General features: G+C 39.1%; 2 protein-coding genes and 1 long non-coding RNA gene across 3 annotated transcripts in view; 2 read left to right on the forward strand and 1 right to left on the reverse strand.

The window, feature by feature from the left end:
• LOC148354815 (uncharacterized) overlaps positions 1–14,996 on the forward strand; it is a 99,105-nt gene extending 84,109 nt beyond the window's left edge. The window contains exon 3 of the long non-coding RNA XR_015852238.1: positions 14,462–14,996. This is a non-coding gene — a long non-coding RNA (uncharacterized LOC148354815). The remainder of the gene's footprint in view (positions 1–14,461) is intronic.
• On the reverse strand, positions 577–23,016 carry rp2 (RP2 activator of ARL3 GTPase). Its single transcript, XM_088349867.1, has 6 exons — positions 22,736–23,016; positions 14,446–14,721; positions 10,573–10,965; positions 6,357–6,471; positions 6,019–6,104; positions 577–2,495 (listed from the first exon to the last, which is right to left on the reverse strand). The coding sequence occupies exons 1-6, from the start codon at positions 22,895–22,897 to the stop codon at positions 2,412–2,414; spliced, it is 1,116 nt and encodes a 371-aa protein (XP_088205993.1). The 5' UTR covers positions 22,898–23,016; the 3' UTR covers positions 577–2,411.
• slc9a7 (solute carrier family 9 member 7) overlaps positions 23,003–23,465 on the forward strand; it is a 67,467-nt gene continuing 67,004 nt past the window's right edge. Inside the window, exon 1 of the mRNA XM_088349868.1 lies at positions 23,003–23,085. The gene's annotated coding sequence lies outside the window, so the exon portion shown is untranslated. The remainder of the gene's footprint in view (positions 23,086–23,465) is intronic.

Genomic DNA, 23,465 nt, shown 5'->3' on the forward strand with positions numbered 1-23,465 from the left:
TCATTCATAATTATTCTAATGTTTTTGGGAATAATCTAATCCAAGTGTAAGCAAACTCGAGTACCGGGCCACAATGAGTAAAAATAAATTGGCTGGTCCAAGGGGAAAAATGATTTGAGAGGATTTTTTTTTGACATGCGATATCTCAGCTATATAAAAGAGTAAAATAATATTTTTTCTAATATGTGTTGATGGAAAAATGTACATGCAAACATTTATATGTACTTATTTTAAATTTCTTTATAAACTATTTCATCTAAATGGTTTCGAAAAGGGGCAGCATGGCGGTTCGGTGCGGCACAGTTCTGAGGATATGAGATCGAATCTCCAGTGTGGAGTTTGCATGTTCTCCCCGTGCTTGCGTGGGATTCCTCTGGGCACTCCGGTTTTCTCCCACATTCCAAAAACATGCATTTCAGGTTAATTATCCCTAGGTGTGAATGAGCAAGCGCATTGTTCAGGGTGTCCCCTACCCAGTGCTTGAGGATGGCTGGGCTCCAGCACCCTACTGAGAATAAGCGGTGCAGATAATGGATGGATGGGTTTCAAAAGGCCCAGAGTTAAAGCAAAGTAACATAAAATGCAAGTGTTTTATTGTGCATGACATCCGATAAATATTTTGATAAATACAACTAAAGATTTAAAGAAATGAACGAATACAGAAAAATTCAGAAATGTAAAAATGTCATTTACACAATATTCGATGAGGATGGGGTCACAAAGGAGCACTGGGGGACAAGTACCAAAACAAATAACATTTTTTTGAAGGATTTGTAAGCCATTTGTGGCCAACGGGATGTAGTTTGCCCACCTCTGATTTAATAAAAACATAAGTCTTAACAATTTTAATTCAGGTCATTTTTTTACACATGGTATATTTTAATCATCAAACATGCAAGATCGTGACATGCAGGTCAGACCAATTCATAACAGATTAACCTAAAATAGAAATGAAAGCTACTTACATGTGCACCACAGGAAGTCAGAGATGTTTTTACAAACTCTCGCAAATTAACCGTGAAAGAGGACAAAAGAACAATGTCACAAATGTAAACGTTTACTAATAAAAAACATACATCATCAAACATTAAATGGTTTCTATAAAAAAAAACATTGAACAAATCATAAAAAAAACAGTACAAAAAGTCCATGTTATGGTCTAATTAACAAAAACCCAGCATACTTGTTCTTTATGATTAAACAAAGGTGTGCTGTTGTACACTGAAGTACAGGGCACATACATGACACCTTTTGTAACGATTTCTACATAAATATGAGGCATTTTTGTGCTCCTGATGTTTTCAGGCAGTGACAAGAACAAACACTCAAGCTACTGGTTCACAATTTGATAGAAGCAAGTTTTAAGAATAAATACAAATGTATCATATACAAACAAACATTAACTGATGGGTGCAAGTACCCAAGTACAAAATCTTTGTTTACTGTGCTCAAATAGATTTTTCGGTTTATTTTTGTCCTCTTCCTCAATTTCATGGCCACACGGTGTCAACCTGATCCAATCGTGACTGTCGCATTCAGTCTCGGAAAGGTCGGAACTTGCAAAAATGAACCAAACAGAATCGCAGGGGAGCAACATTATTGAAAAACAATGCAGGCAGCACGGCGGCGCAATGGTTAGCGCATGTGCGGCACAGTTCTGAGGTCATGAGATCGAACCTCCTGTGTTGAGTTTGCATGTTCTCCCCGTGCTTGCGTGGGTTTCCTCCGGGGTCTCTTGTTTCCTCCCACATTCCAAAAACATGCATGTCAAGTTAATTGGCCGGTCCAAATTGTCCCTAGGTGTGAATGAGCGATCAAATTGTCTGTCCCTGTGTGCTCTGTGACTGGCTGGCAACCAGTTCAGGGGGTCCCCTGCCCACTGCCTGAAGATAGCTGGGACGAGCTCCAGCACCCCCGCGACCCTACTGAGGATAAGCGGTGCAGATAATGGATAGATGGGGTGGAAAACAATGCATACACGCAATTGAGTATCGACTGATTGACCAATATGAGACTTTTCAGGAGTCAGACTTAACCCTCTTTGGTGTAAAATGATTTTTACAAGTTTAGACATTGAACAAAATATATCGATTATGTTTTTCTACTTTGACAGTTTTAACATTCCTCCTTTACAAAAGTAAAATATTTTTGACAACTGACACAAGTGGTAAAAATGGTGGACAACATCAGCGTAAATCTGCATTGATTGTGTAGATTACAAGATTTGGAAGCTATGCTATTCATTCAAAGTCACCTCGTCAAGAACAATCCAGCTCGTGGTGAAATATATTGGTGGTTTGATTTTTACAGCAGGAGCAGGTCAGGAATTGTGTGTGGCCCGGACTGATTGTAGTTGTGCAAACAAACAAACAAACAAAAAGCAGCATTCACATCTGTACGAGGCTAACTTTTCACAAGCCCATCTGCATGTCAGCAAAGTTGAAGAAGTTGTCCACATCACGTGAGGACGTATTTTTATTGTCTGAGACGAAAACCTGCAAGGTAAAAAAAGGAAAATGTCCTTAATGGAACAACATTTATTACCGAAATTCATTAAAAATACACTAAAATACCATAATTGTCTACAATGTGAAGGGTTATATCAGGGGTCAGCAACCTTTTCGGTATGGCGTGCCAGTTTCAAATTTCCATGTAAATCAGTGTGCCACACCAAGATCAATGACTCACACAATTTTTTTTATATCCGACAGAGCTGTAATTTTACACCAGTCCGAATATACAACGCGTATACACATTGAAATCGTATAATTGACCAATTTATCTTCCACAATTTTTGTTCATCAATAAACTAAAAAGTGAATGTGAGCAACATGTGGAGAGGCCTGTAGCCATCCATGGCTTCAACTTTTTACTACAATAATTAACCAGAATCAACCATTCTTCATCAAATCTGAACTACAAACAAAAACAAGTGAGATGGACCAGTACCATACCATTCATCAATGAAATCTTATTGGAGAAAATATCAAAACTTAAAATAACAGCAGCAAGGCAGAAGGCTACTTGAAAATAAGTGCAACAGAAATAACAGCTGATTTTGCCGCAGTTAAAAATGGTTTTCTGTGCTTTGCTATGCAGTGAGCAATGTGATAACTTGCTTCAGTGGTGGTGTTTTTAACAGTGAAAGATTTTTTTAGGGTCTGTGTTTGTCACCCATACCTGGACACAGCGCGTTTTAATGTCTGCGCCTTGTCAGACTCATCCTTGTTCATGTTTCGTCTCGTAATGACGTTTAACACTTGATGTGCGAGGTACAACACTCAAGGCATAATGCACAAACAACACGGTGATTTTTTTTTCTTTTTTTTGGGCACAAAGCCCCAGTCATTTGTCTACGCTGGCTGAAAAGAACCAGATTTTTTCCGCTGGAGAAGCAGTCATAATTCATTTGTCGCGCGCCGGTGTTTCTGTGGCTGGGTCAGAACACGGATTTCTCCTCTTCTACGAGCCGCTGTGCAAACACACACTCTCACACGGAGTAGAAGAGGAGGGGCACTACCGTAAAGCCTCTAAACAACACGGCGCACAACTGAAAATGTCTAAATTTCAGGTAAAAAATGCGCATTTTTTCAAAATAATCATTATTTTGCTGTGGGCTCGCGTGCCACTGCTGGCACACGTGTCATAGACCCCTGGTTTATGTCATTCTTATTTTAGCTTAATGGAGATTGTGATGCTCCCATTAGTGTGTGCGCTTTAGCCACCTGCCGTATAATACAGCAGTATGGCTATATATCAGGATCTCCAAACTACAGCCTGGGGGTAGTTTGTGGCCCACCGATAATTTTAGGTGGTCCGTAGCATACACAAACAATGATTAAGACTCACTATACTATGTATAAGTATCGCTGCTGAATCAGTTTCTTATTTTATGGCATCAGTACTATACACATGCATTAGTACTAACTGATGTTGCAATTATGAACCATAAATTAGAGCAATGTCGGGTAGTCATAAATTATATTCAATTATAAGGAGAAATAATTAAATATTCATATATCATATTTCATCAGTGAACTATTTTACAAAACCACGGGGCCCTTATTGGTATTGTGCAGGAGCGAGCTACAGTGAGTCCTGTAAGAGGGCTTGCGTTTGGCGAGCCTACAACGGTTTGGAGCAACGTGAATCATCCTGCCCTCCCAAACAGACTACGGGACCTGTCATGGATGGTGGCTCATGAGGTTCTCTCAGTCAGAGCCGTAATGCACCACCGAGGAATGTCAGCGATTTCGACATGGCCTCGACCTGGCTGTGGCGCCCAGGAGTCGGTGAGGCACCTTTTTTGTGAGTGCAGCGCTGCCGAAGACCTGTGGGCAATGGCCGGCCAACTAGGAAAATTCCCAGACTTGCCAGCAGGGGAGGTCCCTGACGCATAGTACGTGCTTTATGTGGTGAGTCGGTTTAAAAGGTCACAGAACGACTTTGTCAAGGACTGGCTCACTCTCGCCGCCATCAAAGACGCCATCTGGACCTCCAGAAACCTGCTGGTAAGCAGGTGCAGGCAGATCCCCCTCGTGGCTGTGCTCCGAATGGCTGCAGATACCATACAATCTGCGAGCGGCAAGCCTAGGACACAGCCATAAGGAAGAATCATCTGCACCCACCCGAAGGAGGGAACCTGAGCTCCACTGTGAGGGTCCTGGCAGCAACGGCCTGGTTATTCGGGTGGTTGTGGAAGGTAGAAGTAAGAAGGGAGAGGACTGGAAGATGCTGCTTGGGAGGGTGGGATGGAATCCCACTTGAAAAGACAGAGCTATGCCCTTGCACAATAGTATTGCCCTTTACACATTACTTAACCGCTGTTAAAACTTTCAATAAAAATTGTTCAAACCTCATATTGTTAGAATATGATATGATAAAATTGTGAATGAATGTATTTAATTGCTGTTAAAAGTGTCGATAAAAACTCATATGATATCATGAAATTGTGTGTTTAATTGCTGTTAAAAATGTCGGAAAAAATTGTTAAAACGTCATACTGTCAGATATAACAAAATTGTGAATATGCTTAATTGCTGTTAAGGTTGTCGAGAAAAATTGTTCAAACCTCACATTGTTTATTTGCTGTTAATAGTGTCAATAAAATTGTTCAAACCAAAAAAAAAAACGTTATGCTCCATTCCAACTTTGTAAAATGTGAAAATGTGAGTTAAAAAATAGTGTGATAAGGAGTTAAAATCGAATGCATTTTCCTTTGTCATTTATAATCTCAATGTCCTAATGGTTAGGATTCGTCACTCTCAAAGCTGTGATCAAGATTTGATTCCTGTTGCATCCAATACTGAGCAAATGTGGTCAGCGATATGTGTGGACAGATCAAGCATTGCTCAATAACCGTTATATATAACTGTAGAGGTATCCGACTCTCTGGCCCGCGGGTATTAAAGCCCAGCCCAGACCGAGCCAGACCAATTAACTTGATTCGAGGGACAGGGCCCGGAGCAAACCATATTAATATTATAGAAGCCTCAGGAGGAAGAAGGTGTCTGTCTCCATTCCCCCGCCATGCGCCCACCTCTGTGTCAGACAGTGCTGCAAACGAGCGCACGGGCTGATGAGCGTGCATGCAGTGCTGCACAGATCCTCCACAGAGAAAAAGAAAAAAACAACCAGGATAGGTGGACTATTTGAAAAAAAAGCCAGCGAGAGGGAAGCCCAGCCCGAACCCAAACTTAATGATCAACACTCAAAGTGTGGGCTGGGTTTGGTCTCCAGACCAAGATCTTACCTCTATACTATTGTAAAACCCTGGTATAACCAACCCCAAACGTTTGAGTATCTTTTGGGGTCAACAAAATGCGTGTATAAACGAATAAATATGGTATGATAATGATCAAATAAGGCAAGCTGTAACAAACGACCCACGGCCAGGTACCGGTCAGCAGCCCGGTGATTCCCGACCACTGATTTAAAGCACTTTTAGGGGGTCGGCTTATTTATGATGAAGACTTATATGCGAGTATATACAGTAAGTAAAAAGAGAGCAGCATTGACCTTAGTGCCGTTGAACACCTCATTGGCGATGTTCTTGCAGGCTTCCACAACACCGTCACCATTCAGCTCCAGCGCAATGACGGGACCTTTTTTGGGAAGACAAGTAAGTCTCAAGAAAGCTCGACTTTCATATGCTCATGATAACTTGTGAAACATAAAGATAGTTATTAAAATAACATAGCTTATTATTTGACATACACAGTCTAGCTCTTTACCTCAGTTGTCGTTCGGTTTAAAAAAGTGATCTCTTATAAACAAAAATGTTGCCGGCCAATGTAGTACACGAACTTAATAGCTTTTGTCAACTGAATAAGCGGACGGAAAAGCTTGTAAGCAACCTTTGCTGATCCACTCCACGAGATCCTCAGCGTTGGTCTGAAAGACACGCTTGACGTCTTCAGGCCGCATTGAAACCTCTTTGGTCTGGATCAACACGAAGCCTTTGGCTGTTGCCTAAATTCAAAGGAAAAGTTACTAAGTGCTGTGATGGACTTTTTGGACTATTTTGCAGGCTTGAGGCGTCGTTGCTGTCATGCACTTTCAGGGCAAATTTCAACATGTACATAGTGTTCTCGTTTATTGAACTCAATGCTAAATCTATTCCATCCTGGTCATCATGGAAGGGGGATTACCACTTGTGGAACCCCTTCGTGCGGTTTCTAATTTTTGTCATGCTGAGGTTTTTCCTAGCCCGGATGTTGGTTTAAGATCAGGCAATGGTGTCATTGTAGTCCTGTGCAGTCCTTTGAGACATTTTTTGTGATTAAGGTCGTCACAAATAAATGTGACTTGACTACTACAAAGGAGGAGGGAACACAAACTCAAAATATGTGCACAAATAAGGTTTTCGAACTTGCTGTTGAACTCATTGCTTTGCGAGGAGTCACACGAATTTTGGCAGAGACGCAATCACAAAATGGAATGTTTGACTATAAACATGTAAAACATAATAATTGTGGAATTTCCGACTCACTGAATTCATTTTGGACATTTTAATATATTTTAGCAGACATTAAATTACCGATAAAAATACATCTTAATATATTCAAAATGTCTAAGTATTTAAGTAATTTAAAATAAGAACACTTTGGTTTACTTTACAATATACAATTCATAAGCATTGATAAACATTATTAATACGGGGCAGCATGGCGGCACAGTGGTTAGCGCGTGTGCGGCACAGTGCTGCGGTCATGAGATCGAACCTCCTGTGAGGAGTTTGCACGTTCTCCCCATGCTTGCGTGGGTTTCCCCCCCACATTCCAAAAACATGCATGTCAGGTTAATTGGCTGGTCCAAATTGTCTCGAGGTGTAAATGAGCGAACGAATTGTCTGTCCCTGTGTGCCCTACAACTGTCTGGCAACCAGTTTAGGGTGTCCCCTGCCCACTGCGCAAAGGTAGCTGGGATGGGCTCCAGCACACCTGCGACCCTACTGAGGATAAGTGGTGCAGATAATGGATGGATGATTCACACGTCAACACATATCTATTGAGGAAAGATTTCAAAATATATATTTGATACATGCAATTTGGTAAAAATACATATATAAATCATACAGTATCCATTTGATGCAAGACGATATTTTTGCATGACCTCACATTGACAACTTTTACGATAGTAAGAAGCAATTTGAAAAATTACTGAATTCATATTTATTTATAGAGAATGCATCTTAGACTTTCATTTGGTTAAAAAAAATATATTAGATCAAGAGGATATCTTTAATTGTCCCAAAAACACATGATTTTTTTTTTCCAACGGTGTAAAAGATCAAAGCGGCGCCGGCGCGAGCGGCAGCCTTTCTAGCAGCTACGTGATATTTCGCACTTTTTGTGATTTATTGTTTTAAGTGTCTGCTTCTGTCTTCGGTGTTCTTCGTCTCGTTTGACAACTACACTTTGGATTACTTTCTATCCTGTCGTTATGGGTTTTTACGCACAAAAATGCGTTTATTCGAGGAATCAACTCCTTGCCCTGAAGAATTGTCGTGCTGATTAGGGGGCCCCATCGTAGATGGAGAAGCCGGAGCTAGCTAAGCGGCGTTATAAGTCTTCGGTACCGTCCGTAATCATGGTAAATGTGAACTCTCTACCAAATAAGAACGACAAACTGGCTGTGCTGGTGAAAAAGATCAAAGTGAACAGGGAGTGCAGTTTTCTGTGTTTTACGGAAACGTGGCTCACGTCTAACGTGGAGCTACCGGAGCTATCCAGAGCTACCCGGCTTCAGCGCTGTTAGAGACACGAAAGCCTGCGGGAAGCGGAGAGGAGGTGGACTGGGATCAAAGGTCTCCATCTACTGCAGGGACATCAAACTTTTGGACTAGCGTGTGATGTCATCCACTCCGCTGTGGCTAAACTACAACAAAGAACCCCGAGGGCATCCTGTTAATCTGTTAATAAACAACAAAGAAGACTGCTGGAAGTGTGAATTTCAAAACATTATTTCTTTATGCATTAACAAGCATTGAAAATTATATTACAGAATGAAGAGGATTTTCAGATATATTCTTTCTAGTAGCAAATAGCATATGAATAACATATTTTATGTTGAAAATATCTGTTTATTATTTGTTATTGCAACATCCATTGCAGCCTGGTCATCCTGGAAGGGGTATGACCTCATGTGCGGTCCCTTCTCAAGGTTTCTTCATTTTCCTCATGTTGAGGTTTTTGAGTTTTTCCTTGCCCTCATGTAGGTTTTATATCAGGTGATGGTGTCATAATAGTCTGTGGTTTGTAATAATCTTGTCTGTGCAGCTCTTCGAGTCTCTTTGTGATTAAGGGCGTCACAAATAAACTTTACTTGAATTTAAGAGTGTCATTTTTATGTTAGAATGTGTTCTTAAACAATAGTGACTTTAAAAAACAAAGTAGCGATCATCAAGACATTTTGTATGAATATAAATGATCTGTTAATATTTCCAACAATTGACATTTCTAATACAAAAAATAGCATTGCGAGACATTTTTTTTTGTTTGGTTTTCATATAAAATGAGTGTTTTATAATGTGCTGTAAAATGGCATAGTAAAGTACATATTTTTAGAATTTGGTAGCTCTGTATTAATGAACTACCGTAATGACAAACCTAATGACGTAAATATATATTTTCATCACAAAATCAGTGACTAATTTTGTTTTTTCATAATTTAATTTCTTCAAATTTTGCAATGGGCAAAAACTTTTTAAAAAACAAAAAAAATTATACTTTTTCCCAACAGGTATAAGTATCAATGCAATAACGGTCCAATTTAATATTTTGTTATAATTATTAGATGGTGTGATGTGAAATAATAACTGTCTGAAACTCATGACAAAAAGTTACGGGACACAAGGGCAGACAACTCTGAAAAGTTGCCTGCCCCATTTTTCATAACTTGAAACACAATAAGACGACTAATCGCAAAAAAAAAAAAAACATTGTTGCAAAGTATTAAGGATTGATAATCAGAATATATAACAGAACAACACTTTAAAACTGAGTTTATTATAAATCTACTTATAACATTCATTGCATGTATATCACATCGCTGTTTTCCATCTGCCATAAGTATGTACCCGTATTTACTCATCTTCATTCATGCAATGTTTGCGTTGCCTCCTACAAGCCACGTGAACTCCTCTTTCCACGATGCTTTTAATGCACATTTACGTTTTGTAGCGTCATTAATTTTGTTAGCTTCTTTTGAATCTTCTGGGGCTGAGGTTTTGGCTTGATTCCTAATCACTTATCCATTTTTCTTGTGTTGTCTGTGCGTCTTCTTTGGAAAATGATATGCAAACGCACGACCTTATAATGCTCGGGAAAGTCCGGAAGCACGAAGTTATTCGATGCAGGCTTCTGATTGGCTGCCGAGTATGCAATTTCCAAACCGAAAGAAGATTTCGAAATTGGAACAAAGCAAACTTTGTAACAAGCTTCCATTCCAACCCCCAAATTTTTTTTTTCTTGAAAAAGTTGTCGGCCACCCGGGCGGAGACGTTTTGTAAGTTATACGCTCGACGTAAAAGATGCACGCCCCGAGCGTCCGGGCAGATGTTATTTCAGACACTGATAATAATCTTACATTTATCGTCTGACTGTATTAAGTCCTATGTTGTTGTTGTTTTTTTTACAATGATGATGTGATTCTTTTTAACATATAATATTTTATTATAAGATGATTCGACCATTGTGAAAAGTGTTTAGACGGTCAAGGGGACTGGACCAAAATAAACTGACTTTTTCCCCGTTAACACTTATTTCTCTCTTGTATTTAAGTACTGCACATTGTAATCTTGAATGTGATGAATACAGGGGGGAAAAAAATTGTCAATCAGTGAATCTATCAATTAATCAGTCCTTCAGTCAAACATGTGTAGAAGCATTGAAAATGGATTGCACGTTTATTTTACGTTTCAAGAAAAGTTGGTAGTTAAACATTTGATTGCCTTTTTCTAACGTTGTATTCATCCATCTTTTTCTACATTTGAGATTTTGACATATTTCATTTTAATGCTAATTGAACTGCTGCATCTTGCCGCGTGACAACCAAAACGATTACACTCACCTCGTCGATCATTTTCCGTGCGTTGGCAGTGGTATACTCCCCAGCAAAGAAGACAAAAAGGCAAGATTCCTCGCTATCCTTGCGGCGTCCCCCTTTGGTGAGGGGCACAATGCTCCGCGACGCCTCAGCTGACACGCGCACGACCTTGAAGTCGGATTCGGCAGTGGGCGCCGGCACAGACTCCAGTACGCCGGCGCTCTCGGGCAGCAAACTCCAGTTGGTCTCGCCAGGAACGGGCGTGAAGTCGTGGATGTTGCTCCAGTTGTTGTTGAAGATGCTCAGGCCGGCGTCCTTGAAGTGAAAGGCCAATTCGGGGTAATAGTACTGGAAGCAGGCAAACTTCACGCCGGTGGATGATTCAATGATGGGTTGCGTGGCGCAGCACAAGAACACCTGTAAAGACAAATTTGTTTCAAGAGAAATTACATGGGCATGAGTCAAATTGGTTGCCTTTTTTGTGACTTAAAGGGACACTGTATTAGGAAGATTACAAACTACGGAGACTCAAAGTGACCATTTAGCACCATTTTTCTTCTAATTTCTTTACCCAGCCGTTCACAAGGCCTTTGTTCTTGGGGGGGGGGGGTTCCCTTAGCAGCAAGATGGCTGATAATCACGTAATCTTCCACTAGGTCAATGGTTCCCAAACTTTGCAGGCTGGCGCCCCCTTGGCTATCCACTGTATTACTAGCGTCCCATCCGCAAACCCCAGCCCTACTCAATCACTCACTACAAAACCTTGAAAAAAAATGCAGTGTTATGCGGTTTCACATCCGCACTATGTTCAAACTTCTGACATCGACTTCGGACTGCTGCCCCCTGCCGCCCCCCTACCACCTTCTTCGTCCTCACCGCCCCCCCAGACCTTTCCACCCACCGCCCACTTTGGGAACCACTGCTCTGGGTCATTGGTTCTCAACTGATCTGACTTCAGGAACCACCACTCCACCCTAATGACAAGCTGCGACGCAAATCAAAAAAATAACCACCTCTCAAATCTATCCAATGAAAGGATTGTGCAGTATAGAATATATTCACCTTTAAAAAAAAAAGACCAAGAAAAAACAACGACTGCAAGTACCCAATATACTGTACTCGCATATAGGCAACTGCCCAAAACTGCTTTAAAATATCCACATGCTAAAATTAAAACTATAATATATCACATAACTAAATATTGATAACTAGTTCAGTTAATGAAAGATTGGTATACTGCTAAATAGCTTAAAATATGACTCTTCAAACCAGTTACTGTACCATATAGCAGCACTTCAATAGCAGACATGCATGCACAATTTTCGCATTAGTTTTCTTCTTTGACCTGATTGTTGGTTTTGATGTTTTCCAGGTTTCCCTTTTACACTTTTGACTTTATCCCTAACTTCCTTGGGGCCCGTTATTTTGGACAGAAAAAGAAAATAAAACCGACAAAATCACAATAAAATGAGATGTGGTCCCCCTCAAACGCGCCAATTGAATAGGTAGAAGAGATCGAGCAGGGCATGATCGCCATCTACTTTTAGGGTGTGGAATTGATGCTCTGTTTTCTTCTTAGCATTATTGTGGCAAGGCAAAGCACAGTGACCCACTGAAAATGGGTTGGCAAACCACTTTTGGATGAGGCTCATGGTACTCGGTGCTGTGGAATGCTCTTCCCCCTGTGATTAGATCTGCAACCTCAGTGGAAATGTTTAAATCCAAGCTTAAAACACACTAATATTCTAGAGCATATGAAGAACCTATATTTTATGTTGACAATATGTGTATTATTTTCCCTCATGTAGGTTTTAGATCAGGGATGGTGTCATAACAGTATGTAGTTTGCAGTAGTCTGTGCAGCCCTTTGAGACACTTTGTGATTAATGTTGTCACAAATAAACATGACTTGACAAATTGTCTTTGTGTTTATTTCAAATCAAATGTTTTGCTTGTGACCTCTACATTCACAATTTGGTAATTTAAACAGGATTTCAAAATCTTGAGAATGAATCAGCTCGCATGTAGATGTCATCAACTACTATTGACTGCTTCAGGTGGATTTTTAAGTTATTATTTTGGATCTACATGGTTTCGACTACAACTGTCTACAACTAAAATGTTTTTCGATGTTTGAATACTCCGTCAATTATTTTGTTGATTAATCAGATCAGATTGGTGGGTCCAAATTGTCCCTAGGTGTGAATGAGCGAGTGAGTTGTCTGTCCCTGTGTGCCCTGCGATTGGCTGGCAACCAGTTCAGGGTGTCCTCTGCCCACTGCTCAATGATTGCTGGGAAGGGCTCCAGCACCCCCGCGACCCTACTGAGGATAAGCGGTGCAGCTAATGAGATGAGATGAATTTGTAATAATATTTTAAAAACCTTTTCAATAAAAATACTATTTATAGTTAAAAGTTTATACTTATGTCATCCTGGAAGGGGGACTACCTAATGTGCGGTCCCTTCTCAAGGTTTCTTCATTTTCCTCATGGTGAGGTTTTTTAGTTTTTCCTTGCCCTCATGTAGGTTTTAGATCAGGGGATGGTGTAATAACAGTCTGTGGTCTGTGCAGCCCTTTAAGGCTTTATGTGATTAATGAGAGTACAGTGGGACCTCGCTACTTCGCGGTTCCACGTTCGTGGGTTCAGAGCTTCGTGGGTCTAAAAAATAATAATAATAAAATATTTTTAAAAAAAAAATTTCGCTGGTGGTTTTGGTCCCCATTAACCGCGATAACCGAGGGATTACTGTACCCAGTTGGTTTGGACACATGGAGAGGATAGATGAGGAGCGAATGTTGAAGAGTATCTACGGAGCAGAAGTAAATGGAAGGGGACAGAGAGGAAGGCCGCGATTGACGTGGATGGACGGTGTATGAGTGCACTGCAGGAAAGAGGTCTAAATCTAGTGGAAGTTAGAGCTCTTGTTGGTGATAGGAATGAGTGGAGAGGTGGTGTAAAAGGATAGTGGGATGTTTGGACACATTCTAAAGGGCACCTGTATGATGCGGCAGGGGTAAACCAGTGAAAGCTGTTGGACCATGCTGTGTAACAGAATAGTGTGTTGTGTCACGCTGACCCGAGTGATATGGCCGCTTTCTTGTGTCCCGTTTCATCTGGAGGGACGAAAGCATGACCAACTTAGGTGCCTAACTTGTTTGCGTATTTGGGCATTTGGGTTGGCCATGGCCCAAAAATGTTTGTGGTTTTTTTTGCTATTGTTTTCCATTTTTCATTTTCTTTGTTATTGCATGTGTTTGTCTTGCTGTCGGTCACCCCTCATGAGGGATATGACGTAGGTCGGTCGGTAGTGATTAATGGCTATACAAATAAACATGACTTGGTCATCCTGGAAGGGGGATTACCTCACGTGCAGTCCCTTCCCAAGGTTTCTTCATTTTTCTCATGTTGAAGTTTTCCTTGCCCTCGTGTAGGTTTTAGATCAGGGGATGGTGTAATAATAGTCTGTTGTTTGTAATACTCTGTGATCTGTGCAGCCCTTTGAGACTCTTTGTGATTAAGGGCGTCACAAATAAACATGACTTGAATTTTTATGTTGAATCCTTGTAGTAATGATTCAAATACTTTGGCTGACATAAGCAATCGGCTTACATTTTTTGCAAATTTTAGTACATGTGTACATTTTAGTACACATCTAAATTATTTTTCATTCATGTTTGTTTTTGAAGTAATAGTGTTTTATCAAAGCATTCATTGTTTAATGGATTATTTGATTAATCATCAAAACAGATGAATCAAGTATTGAAAGAATTGTCTGTTGCAAACCTAATGTCAAGACAATACATTTCATGAAATCCTTCATGTTCCAACATCCAATCAAAGGTTGAAACATTGACTAATGTTGACGTTCAGAACGATTAAACAATCAAACATCACCTCCATCTTTTTGCAGTCCCGAGTGCGGAACTGCTGGCAGGCCACCACGCATCGGATGTCCTTGCAGTCTCTGAAGAAGACGCTTCCCTTGACGGGCCCGAGCACAATACGACAGTTGATGCAGTCGTCGATGGTGACGGCCGCCGCGTGGTCGAAGACGAAAATGTCGCAGTTGTGACAGTCCTGGATGACAAACTGTTGCCCGTTCAGTTTTCCGGGAAGACGACCTGCAGTCATGTCTTTCAGGCCGGTCAGCATGTAATCTTTGGGGTCCACCTGGGTCAGGACAAACAATAGGGCTTAATGATGTAGAGCAGGCATGATTTGATTTCATCTGGCCCGCCATAAATTTCCAAGTATGTCAAAAAAGAAGCGAGTCCATGGGTCATTTCTATCAAAAGTTAGTATTTTTAAAGTACATGCAACCGAATGCTCTCTCTGGTGCTAGAGGGCAGTGTTGAGTTTAGTGTAGCAAGCTGGTTCAGGTGTAAACTGCATTCATTCAACTGTTATGATAAAACAGTTAACACATTAAATGCCAAACACGAAAACTCTTTTTTTGCCCCATTGTTTTTGAATACATGTATTGTGTTTACAAAAAAGCTTTTTACATCCATAATTTTAATATGTAGAGTTGGTTACTTATGCGAGCTGAAGGATAAAGTATGATACAGAAAACAAAGCTGAATATTTGGAGTTGACATTCTTTTACTGACAAGGCCCGCCTCAAAACACAAAGTTTAGATCCGGCCCCAGAGCCGTACCAAGTTTGACATCTCTGATGTACAGAAATACAATATTTGCTTAGGAAGGGGCCACACTGGTAGTGTGAATCAATGGCTGAGAATTCTGAGGCTAACTGCTGCTATCCACATCAGCGTGGATATGCCTCCCTCAGGTCCCTTTACTCGTATAGTTAGTCCGTGCCTTGCCATAATATTTCATTTCCATTACCAATCATTTAGTTTTTATTCTATTTTAACTATTTTGTGTCTGTGTATTAGGTGTTTTGGTGGGGATAAAGGAGTGAATTTTATTGCCTTATTGTACACCAAATGTCATATCACATTAATGATCCCACATCTTGAAAAACAAGTTCACAGGGTTAACATGTATTTTATCCTCTAAAACGTCTATTTCTGAGATGGAAGTCATAATATTACAAAAAAAAGAATTTAAAAATTAGTAATATTCACGGTTCGTACATAGAGAAGGGGAGACATAGGGCAACCTTGACGTACACTGCAGTTGATCTCGATTGCTTTCGATAAATTCCCGTTAATCATTCATTTGCCGTAGATGTCTCGGTATAGCAGGTTTAGGACCGCTAGTCGCATGTTTCTGTCTCTCGCATAACAAATGGTGTCACGGATCAGCATGAGACTGTCGCTGATCTTCCTTCCCACGATGGCACAGGTTTGGTCCGGATCAACCAAGTCTCACAAGACTACAGACATTCGTGTGGCCAAAGGCTTGCTGAAGATTTTACAGTCCACATTTAAAAGCGTTATGGGTCGCCAGTTTTTTAAGTCAGTTTTGTCTCCTTTTTTGTGCAATACAGTAATTATCCCTATTCTGAAACTGTCTGGCATGTTGTCTCGACTGGAAAATTCGTTAAAGACAGTAATCAGATCTGGTGCTAAAATATCCCAAAAAGTCCGATAAAATCCGAGGTTGAGCCCGTCCTTCCTGGTCGATTTGCCTTTTTTTCAAAGTCTTTATGCAATCATTCAGTAGGTCTTGGGTAAAGTCTGATGCTAAGGTGAGAGGAGAGAGAGTGGGAAAGGTGAGATGGCACAACATTCATTTGAACAGGTAACTTAAAATTAGTTTTACCTGGTTATATCAGTATCAGAAATTATTTTCCCCCCATTTTATTAACACTCCACTTATTGAAACATGAAGATTTTGTTTGTTTGTACATGATTCAATTGTTTGTTTGTACATGATTCAAATTGAATCTTTTCTTCCGGCGCCGTCACGAATGGCAGCCACTCCAGCAGCTCCCGTGTTATTTTCGATTGTTCTCGATTGTTCTCAGCTCAGGGATGCTGCTGGAAATGTGAATTTCCCTTCGGGGATGAACAAAGTATCTATCTATCTATCTATCTACATCTTTTTCATGACCAATCCAACTACTTTCAAGGCCTATTTTTCAAATATTCCAGTGCCTTCAAAGGGAGAAACCCAGCGCCGGTCAAAAGAACGTTTTGTTGAGGTTGACTTTGATGACGAAAAAAGTCACTATCTTGCTGCTAGCACATACTTTGTGCCATTTATAGCAGTTTCCATTGTCTATGATATGTTTGTGTCAATGGGCTGATATAAACTGACTTGAATTCTGCCTCAACAATGCTTGGCTACGTCACACTTGTTTACCAACACGGAAAGAGCTCTACAACTGTAGGGCTAATAAATGAGTTCAATACGGAAGACAAAAATGAAAGTCCTGTATGTCTGAAAGCAAAGAAATTGGCCAAATTCGGACTCATTTAATGCTATTGAAGCAGATATCAAAGCACAGTGCATTCAATCTTAGAGAATGCTGATCTTTTGTTATTTGTTTTACTTATTTTTATTTCTATTTTTGCGTGTTTCTCAGAGGATCTGTGTCTAAATTGATTGAAGTAGATATGTAAGTTGTTATTTCTTTGTATTTTTATCATTCATTTATAGCACTGAAAAGTAATATATATATATATATATATATATATATATATATATATATATATATATATATATACATATACATATATATATATATATATATACATATATATATATATTTTTTTTTTTTTTTGTGCATATTCTGGCATTTTGTGTTGTTGTTCGACTTTAAATCTGTTCAGTGTGTGAAAAGCTAAAATTATTTTGTATTTTACACATTTTTTGTAGATCTGTGAATATCTTATTCATGTTTCATGTGATTTTCAAGGATTCTTTGCAAAACATATGAAATTACTAATTACTAAAGGGGTGATTAACGGTTGTAAGGCCCCTTCTCAAGGTTTCCTATTTTCCTCATGCTGAGGTTTTGAGTTTTCCCTTGCCCGAATGTTGGTTTATCATGTGTCATTGTAACTTGTGCAGTCCTTTTAGACATTTTTGTGATTAAGGGCTATACAAATAAATGTGACTTGACTTAAATAATTTGGTGCATTGTTATTGATAATATATCGTTAAGAAAAACAAAAAATTCTGAGGAGCGCTTTGGGAGTCGAAATAAGAGCCATACTCTTGGGGGCAACCACAATTCACATGATAACGCCATAATAATGAGCCACCAGAGCAGGCGCGTTGGTGTTATTTTCACGCACTTTAAAAACATTTTTTTCTTCATTTATTGAGTGGTCCATAGAGTCAGGCTGAAAAGAAACATGGCAGCTATTTCAAGCACTTCACCCTAAATTCACGCATTTTCCTGACCTTGAAAACTCAACATTAAAATTAAAGCATTTTCAAGAATTTCAAGCACCCGTACAAACCCTGAACATTACAGGTATTAATAATTCAATATGATGATGAAAAGCAAAACAAAAATTAGACTGTAATATTGGACCACTAGATGTCGCTGTATTGTGTACCTCAACCGAAAACAAGTTTTATAAAGCACAAAGAAGAAACTACGGAATCTCAGACTGACCAAACCACACAATTTTTCCTCTCATTTTTTTGCCTAACCTTTCGCAAAGTTTTTGTTTGTTTTTGGGGTGCCCTTAGCATCAAGATGTCAGACAATCATGTCAGCTCCCTCCAGTTGAGGCTCATGTTTTACAAAAAAAATAAAACGTAAATTCTTTACCTACTACTATTTTTTTTTAAAAAGCACATTTATATGATTATTCATGTATTTTTGATTAATATTGAGACTAATAATGTTTTTTCCATTAGTAGTAGGCACAAAATAATAAACAATGCCCCTTTTAAGAAAACATTATTTCACAAGAAAGCTTCTTTTAAAACGTTAAATCTTTTTTTTTTACAAAAAAAATGTAGAATATTTTCAAATAAAGTGTAACTGTGTGTCTTGGTAAAATAGTAAATGGACTGCATTTATATAGCACTTTTCCAGTCAGTGAAGACATCCCAAAGAAATTTTCAATGTGCTTCACACCCATTTACACACACACGATAGCGGCAACAGCAATTTGCTTGAATGGGGCATGAGGGGTTTCAGTGTCACCTAAAGTTGTGACGCTTCATAAGCTACAGAGAGTGTCTCGTAATGGGTACTTTTGTATTGTGTCAATATTTTATCGAAATAATTGAAAATAAAGAATGTTTTTTTTTGGGCAAGACACTGAATCCCTAATGCCCCCAATAAGCAGGTAGGCGCCTTCATGGCTGCATGGCCGCTATTGGTGTGTGAGTGTGTGTGTGTGAATGGGTAAGTGTGAAGCACATTGTAAAGGGCTTTGGGAGGTCTTCATTGACTTGAAAAGCACTATACTGTATAAATGCAGACCATTTACCATCTATTGAGAGTAAATTATTACATGCGTGTAAAAATAGTCATCCACATTCAAGAAAAGTATATTTGTTTAATTTTAGCATTAGCGGTTAGCGGCGGCAACACTAGAATTAGCAAGCTTGACGAAAGCAAATCCAATTTGCTTCATGTATGTAATGTCACACTCTTTTCTCCTTTCGGTGCATTGCTATTGTGTCTAGCAATTGTTTTTGTTTATTTATGCTACGTGATCATTTACTTTTAGAAAGTTAACATCAGAATCACTGCTGAATTAATTTTAAAAAACTATTTTAAAAAGATTGCTGAGCTCTAACAATGTGTTGAAAAAATAAATATTATAACATTCATATCATATATTATTTTTTGACATATTTTACAGGAAATACAACAAACTAAATTCTAATTTATGGGTTTTATAAGGCGAATGAGTAAAAAATGTGCAGATATCTTTTAGCTAGCTATCTGGCTGCTTCTTTAGATTTGTAGCTAGCCATCATTTTATATTTTTTACTATTTAGCAAGCTAGATACCCATCTTTTTACATTTTTTTGCAAGCAATCGAGCTAATATTTTATCTTTTTCCGCTAGTCATTAAGCTAAATGTTGGCCTCCTTTCTAGTTAGCCATCTAGTTTTGGTCTGGCTCCCTTAGAGTTTTTTTTTTCTACCCGAGTATGAACCTAACATTACAGTAGTTTCATCATTGATATAATCATATTTGGCATTTGGATTCTATGCAAAGCGCTTCATCACTCTTCCTGCTGCTGGACCTTAGTGCTTGGTTGGAAAAATGGATTGGTCTCTCAGGAACCGTCCTCTTATGGTTCCGATCCTACCTCTCAGATAGGACGCACTGTGTTAAACATGGTGAAATGACATCTGAGCCCTTTAGTGTTACCTGTGATGTTCTGCAGGGTTCAGTACTTGGCCTCCTCCTTTTCAGCATTTACATGCTTCCATTAAGTTATATTATTCGCAAGTATAATGTCAGTTTCCATTGCTACGCAGATGACACTCAACTATATCTTCTGATGGAAGAATCTGCCACACTAAACTTTGGAAATTTGAAGGCCTGCCTCACTGAGATAAAAGAGTGATGTCACTCAACTTCTTGGGCCTTAACTCTGAAAAGACCGAAATGTTAGTTATTGGTCCATCTAAATGCCGGGACTTGTTCTCAAAAACTGTTCTGAACATTGACAAATGTAATATCACCTGGAGTGACTCAGTCAAAAATTTAGGTGTCATATTTGACCCCGATCTGTCCTTTCAAACACACATGAAGAATATTACTAGAACAGCTTTCTTCCATCTTCGCAATATTGCTAAAATTCGCCCTATGCTGTCTCAGTCTGATGCGGGGATTATAATTCATGCGTTTGTTACCTCACGTCTCGATTACAGTAATGCACTACTCTGGTCTCCCGAAGTCCAAAATCAAGAGCCTCCAGCTGGTACAAAATGCTGCAGCGAGGATGTTAACTAAGAGAAGAAAGTTTGATTACATTACCCCGATTTCAGCTAACCTGCATTGGTTCCCTCTTAGCTTAAGATGTGATTATATGGTTCTGTTGGTAGTATACAAAATCATGCATGGACTTGCTCCCTTATATCTTTCAGGGTTCGTACATCTTTTTCATGACCAATCCAGCAGTACCTCAGGAGGTAGAGCGATCGTTTTAGGATTAAGGGATCCCAGTTCGAATCCCGGCTTGTCCGTGTTACATGCCGAAGTGTCCTTGGGTAAGACACTGAAACCCCAATACCCCCAATAAGCAGGTTAGCGCCTTACATGGCTGCACAGATCACGGCCGCTATTGGGAAATGTGAAGCACAATGTAAAGCGCTTTGGGAAGTCATTGACTTGAAAAGCGCTATATAAATGCAGATCATTTCATTTCATAATTTCCCCTATGTTCTGGTCTGGAGCCTTCGCTCTGAAAATGCTGGTCTACTTGTGATCCCTAGAGTCATGAATCTGTGTATTATTTGCCTTCATGTAGCTTTTAGATCAGGGGATGGTGTCATAATAGTCTGTGGTTGGTAATAATCTGTGGTTTGTGCAGCCCTTTGAGACTCTGATTAAGGGCTATACAAATAAACATGACTTGACTGGCCTGATGTTTTATTTTACTAGTTATTCGTTGTTGTGCTCTGTGCAGCCCTTTGAGACTTTTTGTGATAAAGGGCTATACAAATAAATATGACTTGACTAGACGAGACATTATGTATTTTAAAGGTTATTGTTAATCGATATACTGGTATGTATGTTTTCTATGAAGGACTGATCCTGCCATATGCAGAAATGAAATTGTAAATAATATGTACCCACAAAATCATTCCATATGAATAAATGGACACATAAATAAATCCTGTGATACTTACAAATAAGGAGGCAGCCTATTGGCCCTAGCGTTTCACCTTTTGGTTGATCATTGATGAAAGGGAAGCTAAACCGTGAGAAGCTCAGCCAGTTTGACCTGCTCCCTCATTTGAATAACATTTTGTTGGGACAAAATACATACTGAAAAAAAGACAAAATAAATGACAAAATTCATGAATACATTGAATTGATAACAAATTAATTGATGTTCAATTCTTTATATGGCATATACAATATTTACTTCTACATATGGTCCTCCATAGTTTTTTTGAGACAAAATCTTAACATCAAGAGAAGTAAATAAAAAGGTTATGGCAAGAAAAATATCCTAAGTTAAAAAAAAATCTACTGTGCAAATACGATCTACTGCTGGTGCAAACAGATAACATTCTACTTTAAACCTCTTGTTTGTGTTGTTAAAACGCAGAATGAATCCACTATATGACTTTCTCTAGATTGGTCCCAACTGGTCAGGTCATGTTTATTTATATAGCCCTCAAGGAGTCTCAAAGGGCTGCACAGACCACAGATTATTGCAAACCACAGACCATTATTACATCATCCCCTGATCAGAAACCTGCATGAGGGCAAGGAAAAACCCAAAAACCTCAACACGAGGAAGATAAAGATACATTGAGAAGGGGCCATACATTAAGTAATCCCCCTTCCAGGATGAACAAGCTTCAAAGTATGTTGCAATAACAAATAATACACAGAAATTGTCTTCATGAAATATAAGTCATTCACAAGCTATTGAATAGAAGTGTGTTTTAAGCCTACATTTAAACAGTTCCACGTCTATTCACATTCCCATTCAATATGTCTAAAAAGTACTAAGATGTTCCTTAAAACGAGGACAACACGAACCTTAAACAATGAAAATTGCATCTCATTATGGATCAAAATAATGTTGAAAGTTGTGCCATTTAATGCATCAAAAGCTTGGTTGAATTGTCGGTCAGGTTAGATGCGTTAACCAACGTGCATTTCCTAATCCAATTACGGGTTTAAAACAAGTTGCATGGAGTGAGCGAGGGAGCAATTTTTGGTTTGAACAAATTTATTGACACTAATAACAGCAAACAAACAATGTGAAGTTTTAACAACCCTTCTCGACAATCTTAACAGCAATCAAGCATATTCCCAATTTCGTTATGAAAAATCTTTGATAGTGTAAGCAATGGGTAGAATGGCAAAATCAAAACCTGGCCAGCAAGAATCAAACTCACTCGATCGAACCTGCGGGTCGCAACGTGCAGGTACACGGATCAATCGAGTTATTCGCCATTTGCAACAAAAATGTCATACTGACACGTCAACACAACGACACTTAAGTAGGGCTTTATTATTGCACGCAAGTTATTTGTGAATGGTTGGGTTTAATTGTGAGTGTGTTTTTTTTAATTTAAAATAATAAAATTAAAAACATGAGCGAACCTTTTCTCTCTTGTCCCAGCTGTACTGTTTCGGTGCCGCCTCGTCCGTGTTGTTGCCAAGGGGAACCGCGTTGCTTGTCGTCGTAGTTTCCACAGTCGTCGTCGTGGGCTCTTCCTTTAACGACGACTTTCGCTTGGATTTTTTAGAGAAAAAGCAACCCATTTTGCGTCTCTTTTAATTCGCGTTTGGAGAGCTTTACTGAGTAAATTGCGTATGGTACAAGATTGTGTGAGGTTCTAGTTGACGCGATTTTTTTTTCCTCTTCCCGTTTCCCCTTCTGGTTTTTCTAAGCCAATGGACGCCGAGCTAGGTGATTCAGTAGCCAATCATAGCTTCCGTTACAAAGGCAGGTAGGTGTGTCGCTTGTGATGCGTTCAAACCGTAGAAGAAAAAAGTAATTATTTACTTATCGTTTTAAAAATGCAGTTTTCGAAGATTATGATGATATATATCTAAAGTAAAACGTTTTAACGACTTAATTCATTCCAAAGAATTAAATGTCATTATACCATTGAAATTAACCAAACTCATATTTCTGTTATTTTAAATGGACAATTTCCACTTTTTTTTTTTGAGTTTGAACAAATTTATTGACACTAAAAACAGAAAACAATCATGACAATCTCAACAGCAATTAAGCACATTCACAATATTATATTCCAATATTACGTTTTTAACAGCAAACACAAAGTGAGGTTTGAACAAACCTTCTCGAAAATCAAACATATTC

Source organism: Urocampus carinirostris, chromosome 12 (assembly GCF_059441175.1).
Source record: "Urocampus carinirostris isolate Australia breed hairy pipefish chromosome 12, RoL_Ucar_1.0, whole genome shotgun sequence".
Lineage (NCBI taxonomy): Eukaryota > Metazoa > Chordata > Actinopteri > Syngnathiformes > Syngnathidae > Urocampus > Urocampus carinirostris.